Source organism: Abrus precatorius, unplaced genomic scaffold (assembly GCF_003935025.1).
Source record: "Abrus precatorius isolate BTA unplaced genomic scaffold, Abrus_2018 Scaffold2, whole genome shotgun sequence".
In the NCBI taxonomy this organism is placed as follows: Eukaryota; Viridiplantae; Streptophyta; class Magnoliopsida; order Fabales; family Fabaceae; genus Abrus; species Abrus precatorius.
In genome coordinates, this window is record NW_020874362.1 from 19,149,347 (window position 1) to 19,170,176 (window position 20,830).

At 30.9% G+C, this 20,830-nt stretch overlaps 1 protein-coding gene across 4 annotated transcripts in view; it reads left to right on the forward strand.

Moving 5' to 3' along the window:
• The first annotated feature begins 7,338 nt into the window (after positions 1-7,338).
• Positions 7,339-20,830, forward strand: part of LOC113857691 (kinesin-like protein KIN-14B) — a 35,442-nt gene continuing 21,950 nt past the window's right edge. Inside the window, exons 1-16 of one of the 4 annotated variants that reach the window (XM_027489819.1) lie at positions 7,339-7,875; positions 9,009-9,132; positions 9,578-9,664; positions 9,864-10,034; positions 10,128-10,234; positions 10,482-10,613; positions 10,738-10,916; positions 11,365-11,526; positions 13,485-13,576; positions 14,490-14,641; positions 14,827-15,000; positions 15,213-15,359; positions 15,936-16,112; positions 16,435-16,506; positions 16,998-17,053; positions 17,145-17,370. In XM_027489819.1, coding sequence (XP_027345620.1) covers positions 7,651-7,875; positions 9,009-9,132; positions 9,578-9,664; positions 9,864-10,034; positions 10,128-10,234; positions 10,482-10,613; positions 10,738-10,916; positions 11,365-11,526; positions 13,485-13,576; positions 14,490-14,641; positions 14,827-15,000; positions 15,213-15,359; positions 15,936-16,112; positions 16,435-16,506; positions 16,998-17,053; positions 17,145-17,370 — 2,283 coding nt within the window. In that variant the 5' untranslated portion in view covers positions 7,339-7,650. Of the gene's footprint in view, positions 7,876-8,995; positions 9,133-9,577; positions 9,665-9,863; positions 10,035-10,127; positions 10,265-10,481; positions 10,614-10,737; positions 10,917-11,364; positions 11,527-13,484; positions 13,577-14,489; positions 14,642-14,826; positions 15,001-15,212; positions 15,360-15,935; positions 16,113-16,434; positions 16,507-16,997; positions 17,054-17,144; positions 17,371-20,830 lie in introns of all 4 variants that reach the window. The other 3 variants (XM_027489820.1, XM_027489821.1, XM_027489822.1) reach the window with 3 other exon arrangements.

A 20,830-nucleotide genomic window follows, 5' to 3' on the forward strand; every position in this document is an offset into this window, starting at 1 on the left:
CGATGTTAACATCTATTTTTATTATATTATATTTACCTTTTATTTTTAATTACAGATTTACCCTTTCTAACTAAAAGTAATAGGAGATAAATAAAATAATAAAAAATTTCATAATAATTATTGAATTTTTTATTATATATAATTAATTAATTTATTCTTAGTATTTTTATTATTATTTTATTATTTTGTATAAATTCAGAATATTGGAATAATTTGATTTTATATTCGTACGTTGTTTTTGTTCATTTAATGAATATGAAATATATATGTTTCGTAAATTTATTTTATTTTATGATCAAGAAATAAATAATATAATTGTATCAATTTATAATATTAACGTGTAGCTTCTTTACTGCCATGTGTTATAAATTGATAAAGTCTACGTGTATATACGTTATCGAAACTTTAGGCAATATTAATTTATTATATATTAAAATTTTAATTATCTTAATAATCAATCAAAATGTATTTTCTATAATTACTATTTTACTAATCAATCAATTTAAATAGAATTTATTTTATAAACACAATAATTTATAATGCTAATATATAACGACTTTACCTTTATGCATTATAAATTGTTAGAACCTATGTTTAACAACATTACCTTGGATTTTATATAACATAAATTTATTGAACAAAATTTCAACCTTTTTATTAAATAATTTTATTTTTTATTTTATTTTTAACAATTTAAATATATTTACTCCATTCGTTAAATAAAATTAATTTCATATTTTAAATTTTCTTAAGTTATATTTCTAATTTTAATAAATTAAATAACCAATCATTTCTTTATTTTATTATGCAAATTTTTTACAATATTGATGTGTGATTTATATTGTCTTCGATTGTCCAATAAATTTTATAAAAGATTTATATATAGCTTACGTTATCTTAAATTTTCTTTCAACATTAATCACAATCAAATAATATTTTAATAAATAATTTGTCTTCTTTTAAAATAATATTTTTTAAAATTAAAATAAATTTGCACAATTAATTTAAGGTAACTATTTTTTAAAAAAAATAGACGTTGTAGGGTGCTAATACCTTCCCTATACATAGATGACTGTGTGACTCATTTTTTGTTTCAAAGATATTTTTCAAAATTTTCTCAAAGTTTTCTTTAATAAACTTTAGTGTCGACTTCTCTGATTTTTTTAAAAATATTTTTTACTCTTAAAAGATGTTTTTCTGAAACTTTTTTGTTCTGTACCGTTGCAACCGCTCAGTTGCGACAACTTCTAATAATTTTTATAATCAAATTCATATATAATTATATTACTCTTAAAGTTAGTAATTTGCTTTTTGTGCTTAAATCGTTATAACATTTTTCAATTTGTTTCAACAGTAATTTTCGTTTTAGTCTCTTTACGTAACAATTTTTTTATGCATCACACATTCTTTTTATATTGATTCTTGTCTTGTAGTTTAATTTTTTCATGTAAGGAATAAAATTAAAAAATGTGTTATATATTGATTAAAATAAAAAACATTTAAATATAAAATAAAATCATTATACAAACAAACATTAATAATGAGACTATTTTAAAATTGATATTTCATTTAATGAATGACTTGTTTACAAACGTTTTAATATAACAAATTAAAAGCAAAATATTTCGTATAAGAATCAAAGTAGTAATTAAACCTACAATTACAAAAATTTCTCTTAACTTTTTAAAAAAATTTGTTACCATTCATTTCAAATTTTCAATTTAATAATCCACTCCTCTTAAGCTAATTTTTATGATTTTTTATAATTAATAAATTTTAATAATTACATTAACAATCAACTCAATAATCTTTTATTTTATCTCCTAAATGCATAATTTTCTTTTAAATGTTTAGGTAATTCTTGTAATAAAAATTTCTCCTTCTAAGAATTGCTATGAGTTCCTTTTTAATTTTTCTAAATTTATATTCATTATTAAAAACAAGACGGTTGAAAAAAATATTTAAAAATGCCCCTAAATTATTTTTATGATTAACAATACTTTTTTTTCTCAACTAAATTTATTAATTGTGTTAAAGTGTGCAATACTTTTAGAATAAGGTAACAATCTAATAATTAACTAAGTACTACATAATAAGCTAAAAGAAATTGTCAATAGTTTGTTTGTTATAATAGTTTGGTTGATCAAAAGAAAATTTACACAATAGTTTGTCTATTTAAAAATGTTAAAACATTGAAAAAAATGGGAATAAGAACATTTTAACTAGTTAAAAAGACATTTTCAAAAAAGATGTTTAAAAAAAGAAATTAAGTCAATCTTTCTAAAAATAAAAATATACTTTAACATGTTGTAAAAGTCACTGTATCATTACAAGAAAACACATAAAACTTTGATATGTATAATAGGATTAAATCTCAATGTTTAATAACAAACAAGCTTAAGTGTTATCTTACAACAAAAAAATCTCAAAGATGACTATATAAGGAAGAGTTCATTGAATAAAGGTAGAGAGTTCACAAGCATTCAATTCAAACAAAAAGTTAAAAAAAATTCATTTTTTAGTTTTTTAAGAGTGAACATCCACTTATGTACCTCAATTTATATGCATCCATTAATTTAGTTCTTTAGATTTTAAAATATCATGTTAGTCTTTAACGTTAATTGTCATAAATCATATTAGTTTTTATCATTATTTGACATTAAAAAAAGTATAGAATGATGAACTAGCATGCTAAATGAACAAAATCAAGAGCAAAGATTACAACTTTCTCACAAATGAGTAATCTTTATTATTAAGTTTTGACTGAAAATTAAGACAAAAATTTTAACTTTTTGATGTGACATATTTTAAGTTTATAATTATAATTTTATTTTAATTTATAAAACACTTTTAATATACTTTATTTATAGAGTTTTTACCATTTTATGCTTATTGGAATAAATTGGTACTATTGCAAATAAATGTTTTAATTGTGTATATTTTGGTAATTCTAACCTTTGACTACTCTTTCGGCCATAACTTTTTCTACAGATATCATTTTTGGCTGATTTCAGTTGCATTAGATTCTAACATCCAGGGCTTCAAAATGCATATATGGATCGCTGGATTTGGAGTTGATTTTGATTTTTTATAATTTTTTTAAGTTGAGACAAATTTGCTAAATATTATTATTACAAGATTGCATTTGGACCTTTTGTTATTAGATAATTGTATTTGGACTTGTAGTTGTAATTAAGGCCCAAATTTTAGCCATTTAGTTTACACTAATCAGAGCTTATAAATAGACTAATAAGATTCCTATTTAGGGTATGTGATAAAACACTTTGAGATTTTGAGACTTGACTGTAGGTTAAGTGTTTCGATGAAAGACTAAACCTTTCATTCAATCTGCAGAATCTAAACACTATAATTTTGACTTGAGTTCTGCGCTAAATTGGTCCAAATTTGTTATCTTTTTCTCTCTAATCTCAAAATTGTATATTACGATTGTGATTAACTTTTGTGTTGTTAGAATTTAAATTAGGACTCGATTGATGGTCTGATCTGATAATTAATGCGGATTAGGTTAAATGATTATTTGATTTAATTCGTAACTCTGTTTAATTAGATTATTCGATTGAATTAATAATCGAATTGAGTAATTGTTCAAATGTGGATTTAAATCTTTAGATACTGTGATAGCCAGAGTTACACGCATTTGGTATTCTATGGATTGGTGTTTCTTAATTCATTTTTACTCAATTGTATTCTATTTGTAATTCAATTTGATTAATTTGCAATTTTTAAAATCCTAAAAACCTTATTTTCATTTTTTAAAGAAAACCTAAAATTAGATTTGATCGAGAATGTATCTCTGTGAGTTGACCTAGGTTTGACTCTATACTATAAAATCTTTAAAAAACTTAGTTATTTTAATAGCGGATCGGCATCATCTATCACTTTCTCTTCCAACTCTCGCCATTGTGCAATCTCATTAACAATTATCTATCTTCTGATTTTCTCCCTCTTTATCTCTTGCTAGATTTGCTCTTTCTTTAACTCTTACTATAATACTTTGCCAACATTACCTATCACTAATGTCAAAATATTTTTGTTGTTGGAATGTGTGAAAAAATTACTTATTATTAACTTAAATATGTGAAAGTGGATAATGAATTAAACAAATAAACACGAGATCTTTTTTTTTTTTTTTGCAATTAACATGCAATAATGCAAAAGAGTAATTGAAAAAAAGTATCAAAAACATTGGAAGCCACATAGACACTATAAACAATGTTTTACAATGGTTGAATAGTACATATTGGAGGAGAGAGATGAATACTATAATGTCATTTTTTGTCCTCTTCAACGTCAACACAGAGCATTTAATATATCAACTTATCATTTGTTGCCTCTTTTTAACATCGTATAAAGATAAGGACTAATATGATATATGATAGCTAACATTAAAGACTAATAGATAAATACAAATTAAGGGACAACTAATTTATCTTTATAGTATTGATTAAAGATCTCATATTCATAACATTTATTTTTTGAGAGAAAATTCACAAGTTAGAAGTGAGTTAAGACTTAAAAAAATTATATATATATAATAATTTTTTCAACTTGTGCAACATTGCACAACATAAAAAAATATATAGTGAATTTTTATTGAAAATTATAATATTTAGTAGTATTAATGCATTTAATTACATTAAAATTTATATTTTTTAATAAACATTATTATATATAATTTTATTTTGTGCAATGTTGCACATATTAAAAAAATTGTATATAAAATAATTCTTAGAAATAATTGTACTTGAAGAGACTAATATTAAGAATACTTCAGAACTAATTGAATTATCTTCAATTGTGAAAGGAATTTTATGATTATTGAAAAATATTGGCAAGAAGTAAAAAATTAGGCATAATTCAAAATTTGTGACTGAATCAGGGATAAATCATTTATGTTTATCTTTCTCATTGTTAACTCAAAATCATAACATATTTTTTAAAATAAAAAGTGAGGCTTGTCTAATAAAAAAAAAATATGTTTTGAAAAACCAATTTTTGAAGCAATTATACAAGGATGGAAAGATATTTATATCTTTTAAACATACATTTCAAAAAAGATTCTGCTAAAAGTTTTAGAAGATTAAAAATACAATTCAACTCTCTTCATATAATTTTTTTATCTATTTTATTTATTTATTTCTCTACAACTATAATTTTAATAAAAGAATCCTTTATTTTTCATGTTATATTTCAAAATTTTCAAAACCTACACATAAAAATATTGTAACTTCTAAGTTCTTTTTCCCCCTCTCATTTTAAGTCCATATTTTTCACAACAAAATTTCATTTATAACCTATGTTAAATGAATTTAAAATATCATTTCACTCATACATATAAGAAATAATTCAAAATGGCTTTTAAACGAGTAAAACCATGACATACATAAAGAGTTAGGACTTATGAAAGACTTTTTTTCTAGATTAGATGAATTTTCTAAGCCTAATTAATCTGTCAAAACCTAATTCAATGGTATATCATGCCTAAACAAATTTGAAAAATTTTCAAGTAGGTTTAGGCTTTAGAAATAATTTTTTAAAAAATAAAACCCTTATTTCTCTTCTAAATATTCTATTTGAGCTTCACAAATTATTTATGACTTTTTTTTGGATTTTAGAAATATTTACAAAACTCAACCCTTTACTTTGTTATCTAAGAATTTAAAAGTAATTATTTATTGTAAAATTAAATTTTAGCATATATGTGTAAAACATTTACGATTCTCAGTAAAAAAAGGATTACAAATATTACCTTCTCTAACCCTATTTAAAAGAAATAATTAAAAATATTTTTTTAAATAATTGTTAAATTATTTTTACACCTTTATTTATTAAAAAATTTATGTTACCAAAAAACACTTACCCATTACCTCTAATAAATGGATATATTATTCATTTAACATATAAATAACAAATTTGATCATTTAATATCAGAAGTATATCTACATTATAATATAAATTTGTTACATTCAATTATTTTTTATTAATTTTATTTATTTCTTATATACTTAAGCAAAACAAATATATAATAAGCCATGTATGTATTTAAAGAAGAATATAATCATTTGTTATAGTTTTATTCTTTAATTTTAAGATTAATTATAAAAAATAATCATTTGTTATAGTTTTATTCTTTAATTTTAAGATTAATTATAAAAAATTAATGCCTTTTAATTTTATGACAATTTATTATATATAATATTTTTTTATATATGACAACTCAAATTCAAGATCCTACTTAAGTAATATTGAGTTACTTGTAACTCGAATTAATCTTTCAATCATATAACAATTAATAATTAAATAATAACATAATTTCTTACACTATTAGTATATTTATGTTAAATTTATATATATTATTGATTGTATTACCTTTAATTTTAAAAATAAACCATGACTAAAAAGAAATAAATCTGAAAATGTTTATCAATAATTAAAATCTTTTCAAGATGAATATAATACTTTTTGAATTTATCCTTGTCAAAGGTAAAAGAATAAGAAAGTTTTGAGATAAATAAATGAACTAATAACTTAGATATAAAATGAAGATGTAATAATAATCAATGAATTTCTTTTTATAATGTATTAGACGAATATAGTTTAAATAAAATATTTTTTTATAAAAAAATACATTGTATAATTTGTTAAGATTTAATAAATTTTTAAAATTGAATATTTTATTATTAATAAAAATATTATATTAAATAGAAATAAATTAAAGAAATATATTTTTTAAAAATAAATTATAAAAAATTAAAATTATATTAAATTAAATAATTAAATGTTTAATATAAAAAAATCATATGACATAATAAAAAATAATAACCCTAAAAGAAAGTCTCATCTAAGATAGCCCTTAAAATACGGTCATTTAAAAATTAGAACTTTCATTTAATACGTAGATATAGGTTATTATATTAAAAATGAATTTAATTTTAAAAGCATAAAAAATAAAAAAATGAACCTATAAACTTAAATTTACTTTAAATGTTCGATGGTTTTAGTTGTCTGTCTCATTTAAATAAAGGGAGGCTGACCCTCCTTTTACTCTCTTAAGAAATAATTATTTTTTAAATTTTAATATAAATTGAGAAACTTCAGAAATTTTTTTAGATATTCTGCTGAAATGCATATTATAAGGTCCTTGAATGATGAGTCGTGTCCGAGGGGTTTATAAAGGGGAAAACAAAAATAGAAAGCATGGGGAGCAGAATTCTTCGTCAAGGTGAAGCCAAGTAGAAGGAACCCTTACCGTCAAATAAACCAAAATCTAAAGCAAAAAACACACAGCAATAAAGGGAGTGAGAGCGAAGAGTGAACAAACAAGAAGCGCACAATATCATGTGAGCCAGAAAAGCCCAACACACTCTCTCTCCCTCTCCCGTTTCTCAAACGACACCGTTTCACCCATCTCAAACCAAAACCTCCTTCTCCCTCCATTCATTATCACAGCCCAAGACCAAAACCAAAAGCCACAGCGAGAAATGATAACAATAAAAGCCATAAAGCTCCTTTTATTTATTTGCATTTAATTATTTATATTCCATTCCGTAAAACTTTATCATTTCAAATTTTGAAGAGACTCAATCTGAGAACAGAAAGAAAAAGCAAAACGTGATTGCGTGAGAAGCAATGGCAGAGCAAAGGAACCGGTGGAGCTGGGACGTCGCCGGCTTCGACCCGTGGAAGTCGCCGCCGCCGCCGCCGCCGCAGTCCACGCCGGCGGTGGTTGAGCACGACGATCGGAAAGTTAGTGCGCCGTTGGTGCGGAGGTACTCCATTTCGGCTTCATCGGTTCTTCCACAGTCCAGGCAATTTATGGCCTCCAAAGTTCAGCGGTTGAAGGACAAAGTCAAGGTAATGTGTTTTCATTTCCACTTGTCACTGTGCTTTAGCTTCTTCTTCGATTGTTTCTGCTCATTGCTAGTGTTCACAACGGCGACGTTTTAGCTTTCTTCTTCATTTTAATTCGGAAAGAGTTTAGGTGGTTTCTGCTTCGTTGTTAGTGTTCGCAACGGCGACGTTTTAGCTCTCATTTCCGCTGTTGCGTTGTTGTTTAAGGTGCATCGAGTTTTGGCATGTGAATTTGAGAGTAAATTGAGGTTGTTAAGTAAGCTATTGTTGGTTTGCGAGATCGGTTTGAATGTTTTGTAGAGTCTCAATGCACTAAGCTGCCGTGCCATCGGAAACTGAATAGGTTTTGTTACTGAGTTTTGTGTTATAGGCTCTTCTCAGTTAATGTAAGCGCGTTGATCTGAGTGAATGAATATTTGGCGTTTTCCATGGTCCTTGTGTAAACTTCGATTAATTGCTGGGAGGGCTATTGCAAGTTCGCAACCTATATTGATTGATTTTAGTGATTCTGTGATGAAGAAGGCAAAATTGGGTGCTCTAAGGTCAACGAGGCTTTTAGGAATAATATGATGTAAACAAGAAGAATTCGGCCTAGGAAGAATTTGGGATCAAACGGGAATAGAGAGAGAGAAAGGGGCGGGGGGGGGGGGGGGGGAGGGGAGATGCTTAAGATGCGAGAGTGCATATATGTAACATGATGTCTTGTTACCTGAAATAGAATACCAAGTCACCAACGGCCCCGTTTTTGAAAATTCCTTGAGTGGTAGTTTTGTTTGTTTCCCATACATGATATCTAACAAGTATAAACTAAATGACTATGTTCTTATGTTATCAAATGATTCTACTCTTCTAGTATATGATGTTGCATGTTGAATTGTGATTGATTGGGTTGATAAGGGGTTTGGGTAGTTGGCATTAGGTTACCTTCATGCTGCCATTTATCAAGAAAGGAAAAAATCAAGATGCTAGAGGATGTGCATCTGTACTATTTAAAATTTTAAAGTACTTGCTCATTCTTACAGGTCAGTCTTGCTGGTTTGAGTTGACTTTTATTTTTTATATTGCATCCTCTCCTAATGATTTGGATCATGCAATTTCAATTTAGTCATTACAATCGCATCAGATATTTTGCACAGCTTGTTAGAGAAGACTATTTGCAATTAAGACAAGAAGCAAGTGAACTTCAAGAATATTCAAATGCAAAACTTGATCGAGTTACACGATATCTTGGTGTTCTTGCAGAGAAAACCCGCAAGCTAGGTAAGAAACTAATTTATCTTGTCTCTTGGCTCATGCTTATATAAGCACAGGGTGTTGGAATACTTGCCCTGTAAATTCTTTTGCTTGATTGACATACTTAATCACAGCAACAAAATGAGACTCATCTGTTAAGATAAAATGTGACAAAAAGAGACTCAACCTTTAAACTCATGATTCATGTTTTCATACTGTTAGTAAAATTTTGATCTGTATCACAATAAATGTAGCAGTTTTAGCATTGATTTTCTTGAAGTAAATAAAGTTATGAAAAATTTTATCTTTTATTTTTGTTTCTGCTACAAAAAGTTTAGGGGAAAGGGAGGTTGCCCCATTCCAAAGTTTGGTAAACTATTTTTTTATATTCGTATTATTATGTGTTATGTTGCTGTACTGTTGGTTTTCTGTCACTAAATTTTGAAATTTGTGGTCTACTTGTGAATTTCAGATCAAGTTGCACTTGAAACGGAAGCAAGAATATCTCCAGTGATCAATGAGAAAAGAAGATTATTCAATGATTTATTGACATCTAAAGGTAACTGCTATGTGTAAATTTTCCTCTCGTATTGGGTTGGTTCTTCATATTCACTTTATCTTTTGGTCTCTCAAATACACTCTTTATGCAGTAACTGGAACTGAAACTAGTTGGATAAGCAACATTCCTATTATCTAAGCATATTCATACATAAGCTTTTCTGAGCTGAAAACATATATCCGGCAATTGATATTTGCAGGAAACATACGATTATTCTGCCGGACAAGGCCATTATTTGATGATGAAGGTCCTTCAGTTGTTGAATTTCCAGATGATTATACTATTCGTGTTAGCACTGGTGATGAATCCTTGTCTAATGCCAAGAAAGATTTTGAATTTGACCGAGTTTATGGACCTCATGTTGGTCAAGGTAAAATGGTTTTATTCTTCCTTACTATTTTTCTTGAGTTCAAATTGGTCTTTGATTTGTAGATTACTTATCTTTCCCTTATTATGTTTGCAGCTGAATTATTCAGTGATGTTCAACCACTAGTGCAGTCAGCTTTGGATGGATATAACGTTTCCATATTTGCATATGGACAAACCCATTCTGGAAAGACACATACTATGGTTGCTCCTTCTTTCTTTCGCTGTCTCTGTGTACACACACAAATCACTTTTTCTCTCACAAATAAAATAAAATAAAACAAAAAGGACTTGGCACTTGGAAGAGGGTCTCAAACTCAATTTTGTTTAACAATTGAAGATTAAGTGGCTACCCTATGGTTTAATTATTTTTACATGTTCTTGTTTTGTCTTGATTCAATGATGATTGTCCTTATCAATTGCTTCTTTGATGTTCATTCATTACTCTCAGGAAGGATCAAGCTATGACCGGGGGTTATATGCTCGCTGTTTTGAGGAGTTGTTTGATTTAGCCAATTTGGATACAACCTCTACTTCGCAATATAAATTCTGTGTTACAGTTTGTGAGTTGTATAATGAACAGGTTTCTTTCTGTCTTCACTTACAAAATGTACACCTTTCCTATTGTATTTCTGGTTTGCATCCTGATTTTCTGTTCACTTAGGATTATTAAGATTTTCATATTGTTTCCTTGTATGTGCTTTCAGACTAGGGATTTACTTTTGGAGTCAGGGAAAAGCATGCCTAAACTCTGCTTGGGATCACCTGAATGTTTCATAGAACTGGTGCAGGAAAAAGTCGATAACCCTCTCGAGTTTTCTGCAGTTTTAAAAACTGCATTGCAGAGTCGGGGAAATGATTTATTAAAGAATAATGTATCTCATTTGTACGGTCTAAATTCTCTGCCTATATTATACAGTTATGTTACACTTGTTTTATTTGTCTTATATAATTTGCATGATAAACTTCATTTGATAGCATACTTTTGCCAATATGGCTGTGCAGATCAATGCACAAATGAAAGATTGTTTTGTGGGATGTAATCTACCATGGTGTGTTTGTGTGTGTGTTCACTTTTTGTTTTCACTAATAATTACAAAAATGCCACCTTGCTTTCACTTTGTTTCCTATTTTTGAAGATTTGTACTGGAAACAATGTTAACAACTTGTTCTGTTAAATATGTCACGGTGATATTCTATTAGAAAGAAGTTCTTAGAAGTTTTTTTTTATTGTATACGTTACTATTTTGATATTTCCTTGCATGAGCTGCCAGATATTCTTAGGCAACTATAGGCTAATTCAGCTCTGTTGATTTCGTACCTTGCTTTGTCAGGATTGTCGTCGTACATATATTTTATAACAATGTGATCACTGGCGAAAACTCATATAGTAAACTCTATCTGGTTGACTTGGCTGGAAGTGAAGGTATGATAACAGAAGATGCTAGTGGTGAGCATGTCACAGATTTGCTGCACGTTATGAAGTCACTTTCAGCGTAAGTAATTTTAATGCATTATTGTTTTCTTTGTGAACAACTTTATCTGTATTTGCTTAATTTGCATAATAGTTGGCCAGGTGTTTGTCCACCCATGTCTTTAAGGTGTCAGTGCATTTGAAGTATTTTCTGATATCCTAGATTTTATGGTTTATAAGTTTTCATTACTTGTTGCAAATGTTACTGAGTTAGGCAACTGGATTGTTATCTCTGTTTCTGCTTGGGGAAGAAATGTTTCAATACTTAAATCTCCTAATACTGAATGTGGGTTTGTGTTTAACTTATGGTGTTTGGGCACAACACTTTAATGTATATTGTGTTGTCTAACTTCCTAATTCCCCTATCTACAACAACAACTGGGTCTTATATTTCCAATGTCGCATAACACAATCCAAATAGAGTTGCAACATGTGAGAAAAATTGATTAGGGGTGAAGAGTGTCTCTTCAAGTCTTGAGTACTGGTTAAGCCATAAGTTTTAGTTTTTTTCAACCATACGGAAGTTTTGAATGGAGGAGTCAAAATGCATGGTGCATGCAGGAGGTCTGCTCAAAGATTGCATGGAGTCTAAAAATTATGGCAAATGCTTCTTATTGGAGCTGCAGAGGACTCAATGCACAGATAAACAAGACTGTACAAAGACACCCTATTTTATCTGAAATTGTATTTTCTTTTAATTTTTTCTGAATCTTTTTCTTTCTTTTTTGTTACACTGATATTAGGCAGTTTTTTTGATAATTTATAAGCAATAGAAACAGAGTATACTAAATAGTATGTAAAATGGAATATAATAAATAAAAATAATAAAAAATAAATAACTGATTGAATCTAGTATTTTACCAAGATATTGTGAGATGAAACAAGGAACAAGCTCCTGGACCTTGTTACAGAATGTAGCAAAAGAGAAATATAAGGACTGATAAGGAAAGAAAGACTACTGAAAAAATAAATTGCTTTCCCTGTCCCTAATGGCATCAGCCAATTTTCCTCTCCCTTGATTGTTCTTCCACCTCCATAATCAGGTTTCTTTCATGACCCCAACCTCTCTGTCACCAACCTTGTCATGGTGGCTGCCCATTCTTGTAGATCTTCTACTTCTTAATCTGAATTCATATTCCCATTTCTGGCCCTTTTCTCTTTTTTCTTTTGCTAGTAGACATGGATTGGATAGGGGCCCACACATTATGTGCTGATCAGAAACAAAGAGCAGTTGCATGCGTTGAATACTTTCTGTAGGCTTTAGTTTAGTAATTAATGTTTTGAAGAATCAACATGTATGAATAGAGAGGTTGATACTTGATACACTTTTAAGTTAAGGGATATGCTTTTTGTTGGTGTCACTGTGTTATGTACTTCCATGGTTCTCCTATCAACTGCAAACTGGATTTTATGACTCCAATGTTGCACATTTATTCTCCAGATTGTTCAACAATGGTGATTCCCATTGAAAGAAGAGATATTTTCTAATTAATCTTTTATCTGCAAGGAAGATAGCGGGACAACCATAGTGCCTCTATGCTTGGTGATGTAAATAGTGCATACACAGTCTACTCACATGTATTGAGAATTATAAGTGTCAGTAATTGCAACCAGTCCCATTCAGTGTACTGATGTGATCTCTGCTTACTTTGATTTAAATAGTGCATTTGCTATGTCTGCTGACATGCATGGAGAATTGAACGAACTACAAAGTGTCATACTTGAACCCAGACCTGTTCTGTGTGTACTGCATTAAACCATGCATAAATAAGTAAATAATACTGATGTCCACAAAGTGGAAATGTAAATAGATTCTCCCTAACTCTTTGTCATATGTAGATCTGTGGGGTGATTTTCTAGTCAAATATATAAATTTCTTTTCTGTTCATATTGAAATTTTGGGCAAGTTTAGTGAAAAGAATGGTGGTGCATTAGAAAATTTATTGTCTAACTTGTTGCATTTTAAAAATGAATATGCAGGTTGGGAGATGTTTTATCTTCTTTAACATCAAAGAAGGATATTATTCCTTACGAAAATTCGATGTTAACAAAACTGCTTACAGATTCACTTGGTATTGATTTTCTATTCCCTCTTTTTTATCTTTTCACTTATGGTGTGCATCTACCTGTACTTGGTCTTTGAGTTGTTGAACCTAATGAAATGTTGATGTAACATTGACAAGGTTGTTTCCCACAAGATGCTAATGAGATTTTACAAGTTGGATGTGCTTTTTTCTTGTTAGTGTGCAATCATGTCAAATACTTAGATACTCTTTGCCTATTACTCTAATTCATTGATGTTTTCTGGTGGCATTGTTGTTAATAGCAATCCATTGGGTTCTTATGAAGCTTAGGTCTGATTTTAACTTCATTCGATTTGGATTTCTTTTTCATAAGTTTCCAAGATGACATTATTGCCCTTGTATTCTTTGCCTATTTTTCTATCATTATTGAGGGATTGGGTGGTCTTGTTACATTGATGCCTTTTGCTCCCTGTTATTTGGTTTTCTTTTATTCTATTGAGGACTTATTATCCTCTTTTCCACTTGTATTCCCCTATTTCTTAATGAAATTCTTCACTTAAAATATATCAAGTTATTCTTTGTCTATTTGACATCAACAAGATGATTGTATGCACCACATTTGTATTCAGTATTGCCTGCAAAAGTAACTTTCCTGGGTAAATGTATCCTCCAGAACACCCAGAGTAAAATTATGCCACTGTGCTTGTAAAATGCTGTTCTCATTTCTTTAAGTCTTGTCATTGGTACATGAAGAATTTACGTGCACTCTGTACAAAAAAAAATAAAAAAATTACCCTTGATTTTATGGTTATTCTTGCTTTTCATTTTCTATTCAGTAAATTGACTGCCCATGCAATTATAGAAATTGTTTTGTGATTCATCATGATTTGGGACTGTTTTTTATGATCATTTTTCTGGCACAGGATCTAATTTTTCAGTTAGTGTTCTTTGATGTTTGTAGGTGGGAGTTCAAAAACTCTGATGATTGTGAATGTGTGTCCAAGTGTTTCAAATTTATCTGAGACTTTGTCATCTCTCAATTTCTCTGCTAGAGCTCGAAATTCTGTATTCAGCCTTGGAAACCGAGATACAATTAAGAAGTGGAGAGATGTTGTAAGTTCCCATTCCTATTTTTACTCATCGATGTGAATTTTTGTTGGAATAATTGTGAAATCATTATTATATATTACATTGAATAAAATTGTATGTGAATAGAATGATGTTGAGTGCAAACTAAGTTAATAATTACAAATTTTCTATTTATATCATGTATTGTGTTTCCTATGTCTTTCTAATAGGCAAATGATGCGCGAAAGGAGTTATATGAGAAGGAAAAAGAAATTCTTGGTCTAAAGCAAGAGGTTCTGGAACTTAAGCAGGAACTTAAAGATGCAAATGATCAGTGTGTTCTACTCTTCAATGAAGTGCAGAAGGCATGGAAAATTTCTTCTGCATTACAGACTGATTTAAAGGTTTGGTGTTTGAATTTGCTTGGCATAGTTTTCCAGTTCTATGCAATGACAAGTTACTTGGTAGTTTGACAATTGTATTTTCAAAATATGGCATGCTTGGGTTATGCTAATCCATTGTCATTGTACTGTGCTATTAACACTTGGTTGATAGCTTTGAATACAAAGGCTTCAGGCTTGTTAGTGTATTACATTGTTGTTTTTATTTGTTGCAGTTGGAGCATGTTTTGCTGTCAGATAAACATAAGATAGAGACAGAACAAAATACTCAGCTTAGAAATCAAGTTGCTCAACTTTTACGGACAGAGCAAGATAAAAAATTGCAGATAGAACAGCAAGATTCAACCATCCAAAGTTTGCAGGTTGGTCCTATCGTATGCTAGTTTGTGTTAGTGTTCATAAGGACCTCTTGATGGTATACAAGTCCAATTTCCCGTTTGAATGTTATAATGGCCTTACATATAACTTCTTAAGTACAATGAATGTTAATCATTTTTCTTTGCTGGGATGCTTGACCTCACATTTATCAACTATAATTGAGCCAAAAATTCTTCACAATTGCTTCTTACCTGTAAATTCTTATTACATTTTTATCTTGCTCGTTCTCCCCTCTGGTGTTTTGGACTTCATACATCCTATTTAATGCTGCCTGTGCTATTGATTTTATTGTGTGCGATCGGGTGCTATATATTATCACATTTATGTGTGTCCTGATGGCCTTTCTAGCACAAAGCTGTTGGAACAAAACTTCACCACAATTTGGGTCACTGCACTCTTATTTGTTTCATTATTGAGGAGTTTGAACACAATTAATTACACCCTTTGCTAAATTTTCTGATATTAGTGCAAATAAATTTTGTCCTAAAGGTAGTGATGTATGCCATCTTTCTTCATGCTTGCCAGTAATTCATGTGTTCTCTGTTTTTCCTCTGGTACAGGCTGAAATTAAAACCCTTGAAACTCAGCTCAATGAAGCTATTAAATCTAGTGAAACTGGGTCAATGCCAAAGTTTGCTGCTTTATCCAATTCTGGACCTACTGGAGATGGCATGGACTCTTCTGCAGTAACCAAAAAACTAGAAGAGGAGCTCAAGAAACGTGATGCTCTGATTGAGGTCTGCTACACTTGACAATTGTGTGTTATTGTCACAGTCTTCTAATTGTTGTTTCCTATTTATATATGGTTATTTCTTTTGGTTTTTCTGTAATTTTTATTTACCTGAGTAAAACTTTTCATAAAAAGCATTACTGTTGATGCTCTGTGCGGATGGACCATAATGTTTGTAAGAAATAATTAAATTAAGTCTAAAACATTGCCATGCTGTAAATTCTAAATATTAATTTGTTTAATTCTTTATCTGTATTTAAATTTGTTAAGCTTACTATTGTTGTAATTATTCTGGTGAGGATCTCAATTTGATATTGGATGGCCTGCAGAGGTTGCATGAGGAAAATGAGAAATTGTTTGATAGATTAACTCAGAAAGCGTCTATGGCTGGATCACCCCAGGTAGGGAAGTTTCAAAACTAACCAGATTAATTGGATACAATCATTATGAAGTATTATATATAAAAGGAAGTATTGTTATCAACCCTTTTAAATTTCACACTTCTGTTTTAAGTTTTATTTTTCAAGCTTTGTATTTTATTAAAATAAGTTACACTGAATTTGGCAGCCCAGTTATATTTTTCTTCTGATGACTGTGCTTGTGTCAGAAAAGAACTAAATGTTTCTGTATTGCACATAAGTAATGCTTGATTGTTAAGAACTTTTGATTTGTATACTGGCTTCCATTGTCATGCTCCAACCATAGATGCTCTCTTATGTTCTACCATTGTTTGCTTTCTTTTAATCAATCACGAATTCAGCAACATATAGTAATACAAACATGTTATCATTGATAACACATTCAAACAGTATTGTACTAATAATTTGTTTATATTGATAATTATGCCACTCTGCTGTATTTCTGGCTCTCTAAAATTGATGCTTATTTTCAGTTGTCGAGTCCATTATCTTGCGGATCAGGTAATGTTCAGCCTCGAGATATTGGAAGGTACAGTTTATTCTATTTCTTGTATGTTTTTCAGTTTTGCTTTATTTTCAAGCATATGAATTTTGGCTTTATTCTCATTTGCTTGAAATAGGAATGGCACCAGCAACTATACAAGTTCTCGTTCTATGGATGTTCTTCCTTCACCACTGGCCACTGATAAGAATGATGGCACAGTTGCTGTAGTTAAAACTGGATCTGAAATAATTAAGAGTACCCCTGCAGGTGAATATCTTACTGCTGCTCTAAATGACTTTGATCCAGATCAATACGAAGGGCATGCTGCTATTTCTGATGGTGCAAACAAGCTTTTGATGCTGGTATGTACAAGTGATATATTCATGATTCAGTTTACTGAAAACAGCTTTATTGTAATATATGTGGATGTTATTTTTTTTTATTGAGCTTTTCAGGGGAAGAATGTCTAAATCCAGATCATACATGCAAAATTCAACATTTCAGTATACTCCTAAATTTAATCTAACCTCTTTCTAATTATTCACTGGTAATCAGTGACAGACTTGAATGCATTTAAAAGCTTTGGGGAAATTACACTCACCGTTAGAGCTGATATCAGTGTCAAAGAAGGAATTGATATTATTGAATGAGAACAGTGCTAACCACTGCCAATGTGGGAGAGAATTAGAGTAAATGGATGCACTGAATTGGCTCTTCTAGAGGCCTGTCTCTCCTATCTCAACTGAGTACATAAAACTTCCCTTATTGTGCTAACTTGCTCTTGCTCCTATGTATAACCTGTGCTTATTCTGTTACGAGCTGTTATTTTCAGTTACAACATAGCTAACTGTTATTTTCAGCTATAGCATCACCACCTACATACAGTTAGTATTCCCAGCATCCCTCTTATTTCTCCTTTCATAGACGTGCATAATTGGGGACCTCTTCCTAACACTCACCCCAGTGTTAGAGCTCATATTACACTGCCTCTTGTATGGGACATGACACCAGTCTTTGTTGATTGTAAGGTGTTGGCAGCTGTACAATATATGGGTAAAATGTCTTGTTTACCTCATTTAAAAATCCTAGTCAATCTTACCCTCCCCCATAATTAAAAGCTTACATTTCCATCTTCATCCTTGTACCTCTAAAAAGAGTATAATACCACAGCCCAAGAACAAGCCTCGCTGAACCATGCTCTAATGTAGTACTTCATCCAAACAGTACAAAATTTCATCAAGTTCCAAAACCTCTCATAAAGCCCTCCATGAAATCAACAATATAGAGCCATTTTTTGGTATGCCCAAACACAAGTTTGAGTTGTCACTGAATGATTCCTACAAACTCATACTCAGTGATTGATTAAGCCAATTATCTTATTACTGATGGAATTTTGAATCTGAAAAAAATAAAAAATAAAAAATAAAAAATAAAAAATCAGGAATATTCTTCTACCAAGCTTCCTTTGTATGATCTGTAGGAGGGTCATCAGTGAGTAGTGAGATGATCATCCTTCTCAATACTTAAGGTAAATCAGAACTGAGTTGAACCAGTTCCAACAGTAAGAGCCATTAATCTTGTGTTCAGTTATCATTGTCCTTAGTTACAAAATTCACTCGATGATCGTGTGTACCATGTACTAAATTCACTGTACCATGTCCTGGGTTCTCTTAAAAGGAGGTCTTGCAATAGTAAATACAAATAGGGCCACTTGTTTGTTTTCTGTCTGTCACCACCAGAGTTGCATCATTCACTTGCTGTTGGTTTGCTTTCTGCCATTAGAGATCAGTGTTGTTAAAAAACGGTTATGACGGTGCCATGGCGGAATGGCGTGGTGGTTTTGAGGGACCTCATTACAGGTATGGTGTGGCGTGGCGAAATGTTGTGGCAGCACTATGGTGGAAATATGGCATTTTTTATAGAAAAATGGGTTTTTTTCTGCAAGTTTGGGCTAGTAACCCGACCTGGTCTAGACAACCCAACTCTAAACTAAAGGTTTTTTCCTCTCTTCTCCCCACGATCTCACTCTCTCTCTCACTACAATCTCTCTCTCTCTCCTCTGCTGATCTCTCTCTGTGCAGTCTCTCTCTCCTCTCTGCTGATCTCTCTCTGCTCTGCTGAGATTTCTCTCTTTGCTCTCTATTGAGATCTCTTTTTCTTCTGTTCAGCTGGGCTGCTTGGGTTTTTTATTCTGGGGAAAGGAAGAAACCCTTTTCTGTTTTTTTAAAACGCACCCTTATTATTTTTAAGGGTAGAAAGGTCATTTACCCTCAATAAAACATATATTTCATCTTCCTCCACACTCTTCCTCTCTGCACGAAGAGTTGAAACCTCAACGTAGCACTTTCTCCCATCCTCACCAACTCACTCACTCACTCCATTTCGCTGGAAAAATCAGTTTTTTTTTTCCAGCGTTTCCTCCGCTTTTCTGTTTACCGGAGAAATAAGCTTTTCCGGCATCTATTTTGCTTTTTTGTTTGAGCTCTATTTACTATTCACTGATCATTCTTGCTTTCTATTTTGCTATTCATCCTCTGTTTTGTTGTTCAAGCTCCATTTAGCATTTTTTGTTTAATATAACGTCCATGCTGCAGTGTTTTTCTCTTTTACACTGTTACTTGGAATGATGATGATGATGTAATCTCGAGAATTTCTTGAGCATTTATATTAAATTTCTATGACTTATAATATTTTTTATATATTTTATTATATCTGCCATAAATCGCCATGGCAGCCGCCATAACTTTATGGCAGTCTTTTTGGTTTCCGCCATGAGCCACCATCTGTGATTTGATAACATTGTTAGAGATGCACAACTTTGCATGGATACTAGTACGGTACCGGGTACGGGATACGACATTTTAAGAAAAAATAGGGTATATACACACACACACATGTAAAATTATACAAAATAAAATATGAAAAAATTATATAAAAATAAAAGCACACAAATTTTATATATATATATATATATATATATATATATATATATAATTTTAGCACACAAAGATGTCCCAAAACTACTACCAAACCCACTACTAGAATGTTGTGATTGGATCTATTATAGAATAAATTACTAAACTTGAATCACTAATTTATTTCAGAATTTAGATCAATTTCAATGTCCCTAAAATGCACAAATGTTTAGACTTTGGACCCCAAACCCAACACGAGATCTCAGATGGGAGACTTACCTTGGAGCAGAGATTGAGCTGCTGTTCGTTGCTTGCCATTGTCAGAGATGGTCGCCAGACTTACCACTGCTGTCGCCTGTTGCAGCTCGCCGGTGAGGGCTGATGGTTGAGGTTTGAGATGGGAGGAGAAAAGCAGCAGCCTGTAGCCTGTGGGTATGTGGAGGCTGGAGGTAATACGGGTATGTGGGAGCTGGAAGGGAGAAAGAGACAACTGTATCAGATTTTTGGGCCAAAAAAAAAACCCAAAAAGTTTGGTCCAAAATCCCACTTCCTGCACCTAAGCCGTACCCACTTTGCGTACCCCATTTTTTTTTTCCAAATTTTTTTGGGTATGAACCTGGTACGTACCCAGGCATACCTGGTATGCACCTGGTACCGGTATTCCATGGAAACTGCCGTACCCGTGCTTGAGGCGATGCACACCAGAGAAATAGACTGGAAACTGTGCTGCCAGTGAAGGAAACCAGAGGTCAAGAATCAGCCCTCACACTCTCATGTGCAGATGTGTGGGAGAGCACTAAAGCCTGGAGAGAAGCCTGTGATTTCTGCATGCGCTGATGCTGACTAACAGAATTCTGATATAGGCTGATTGAAGGGTTCTGACCCTCCTATTGTAGACAGTGAGACC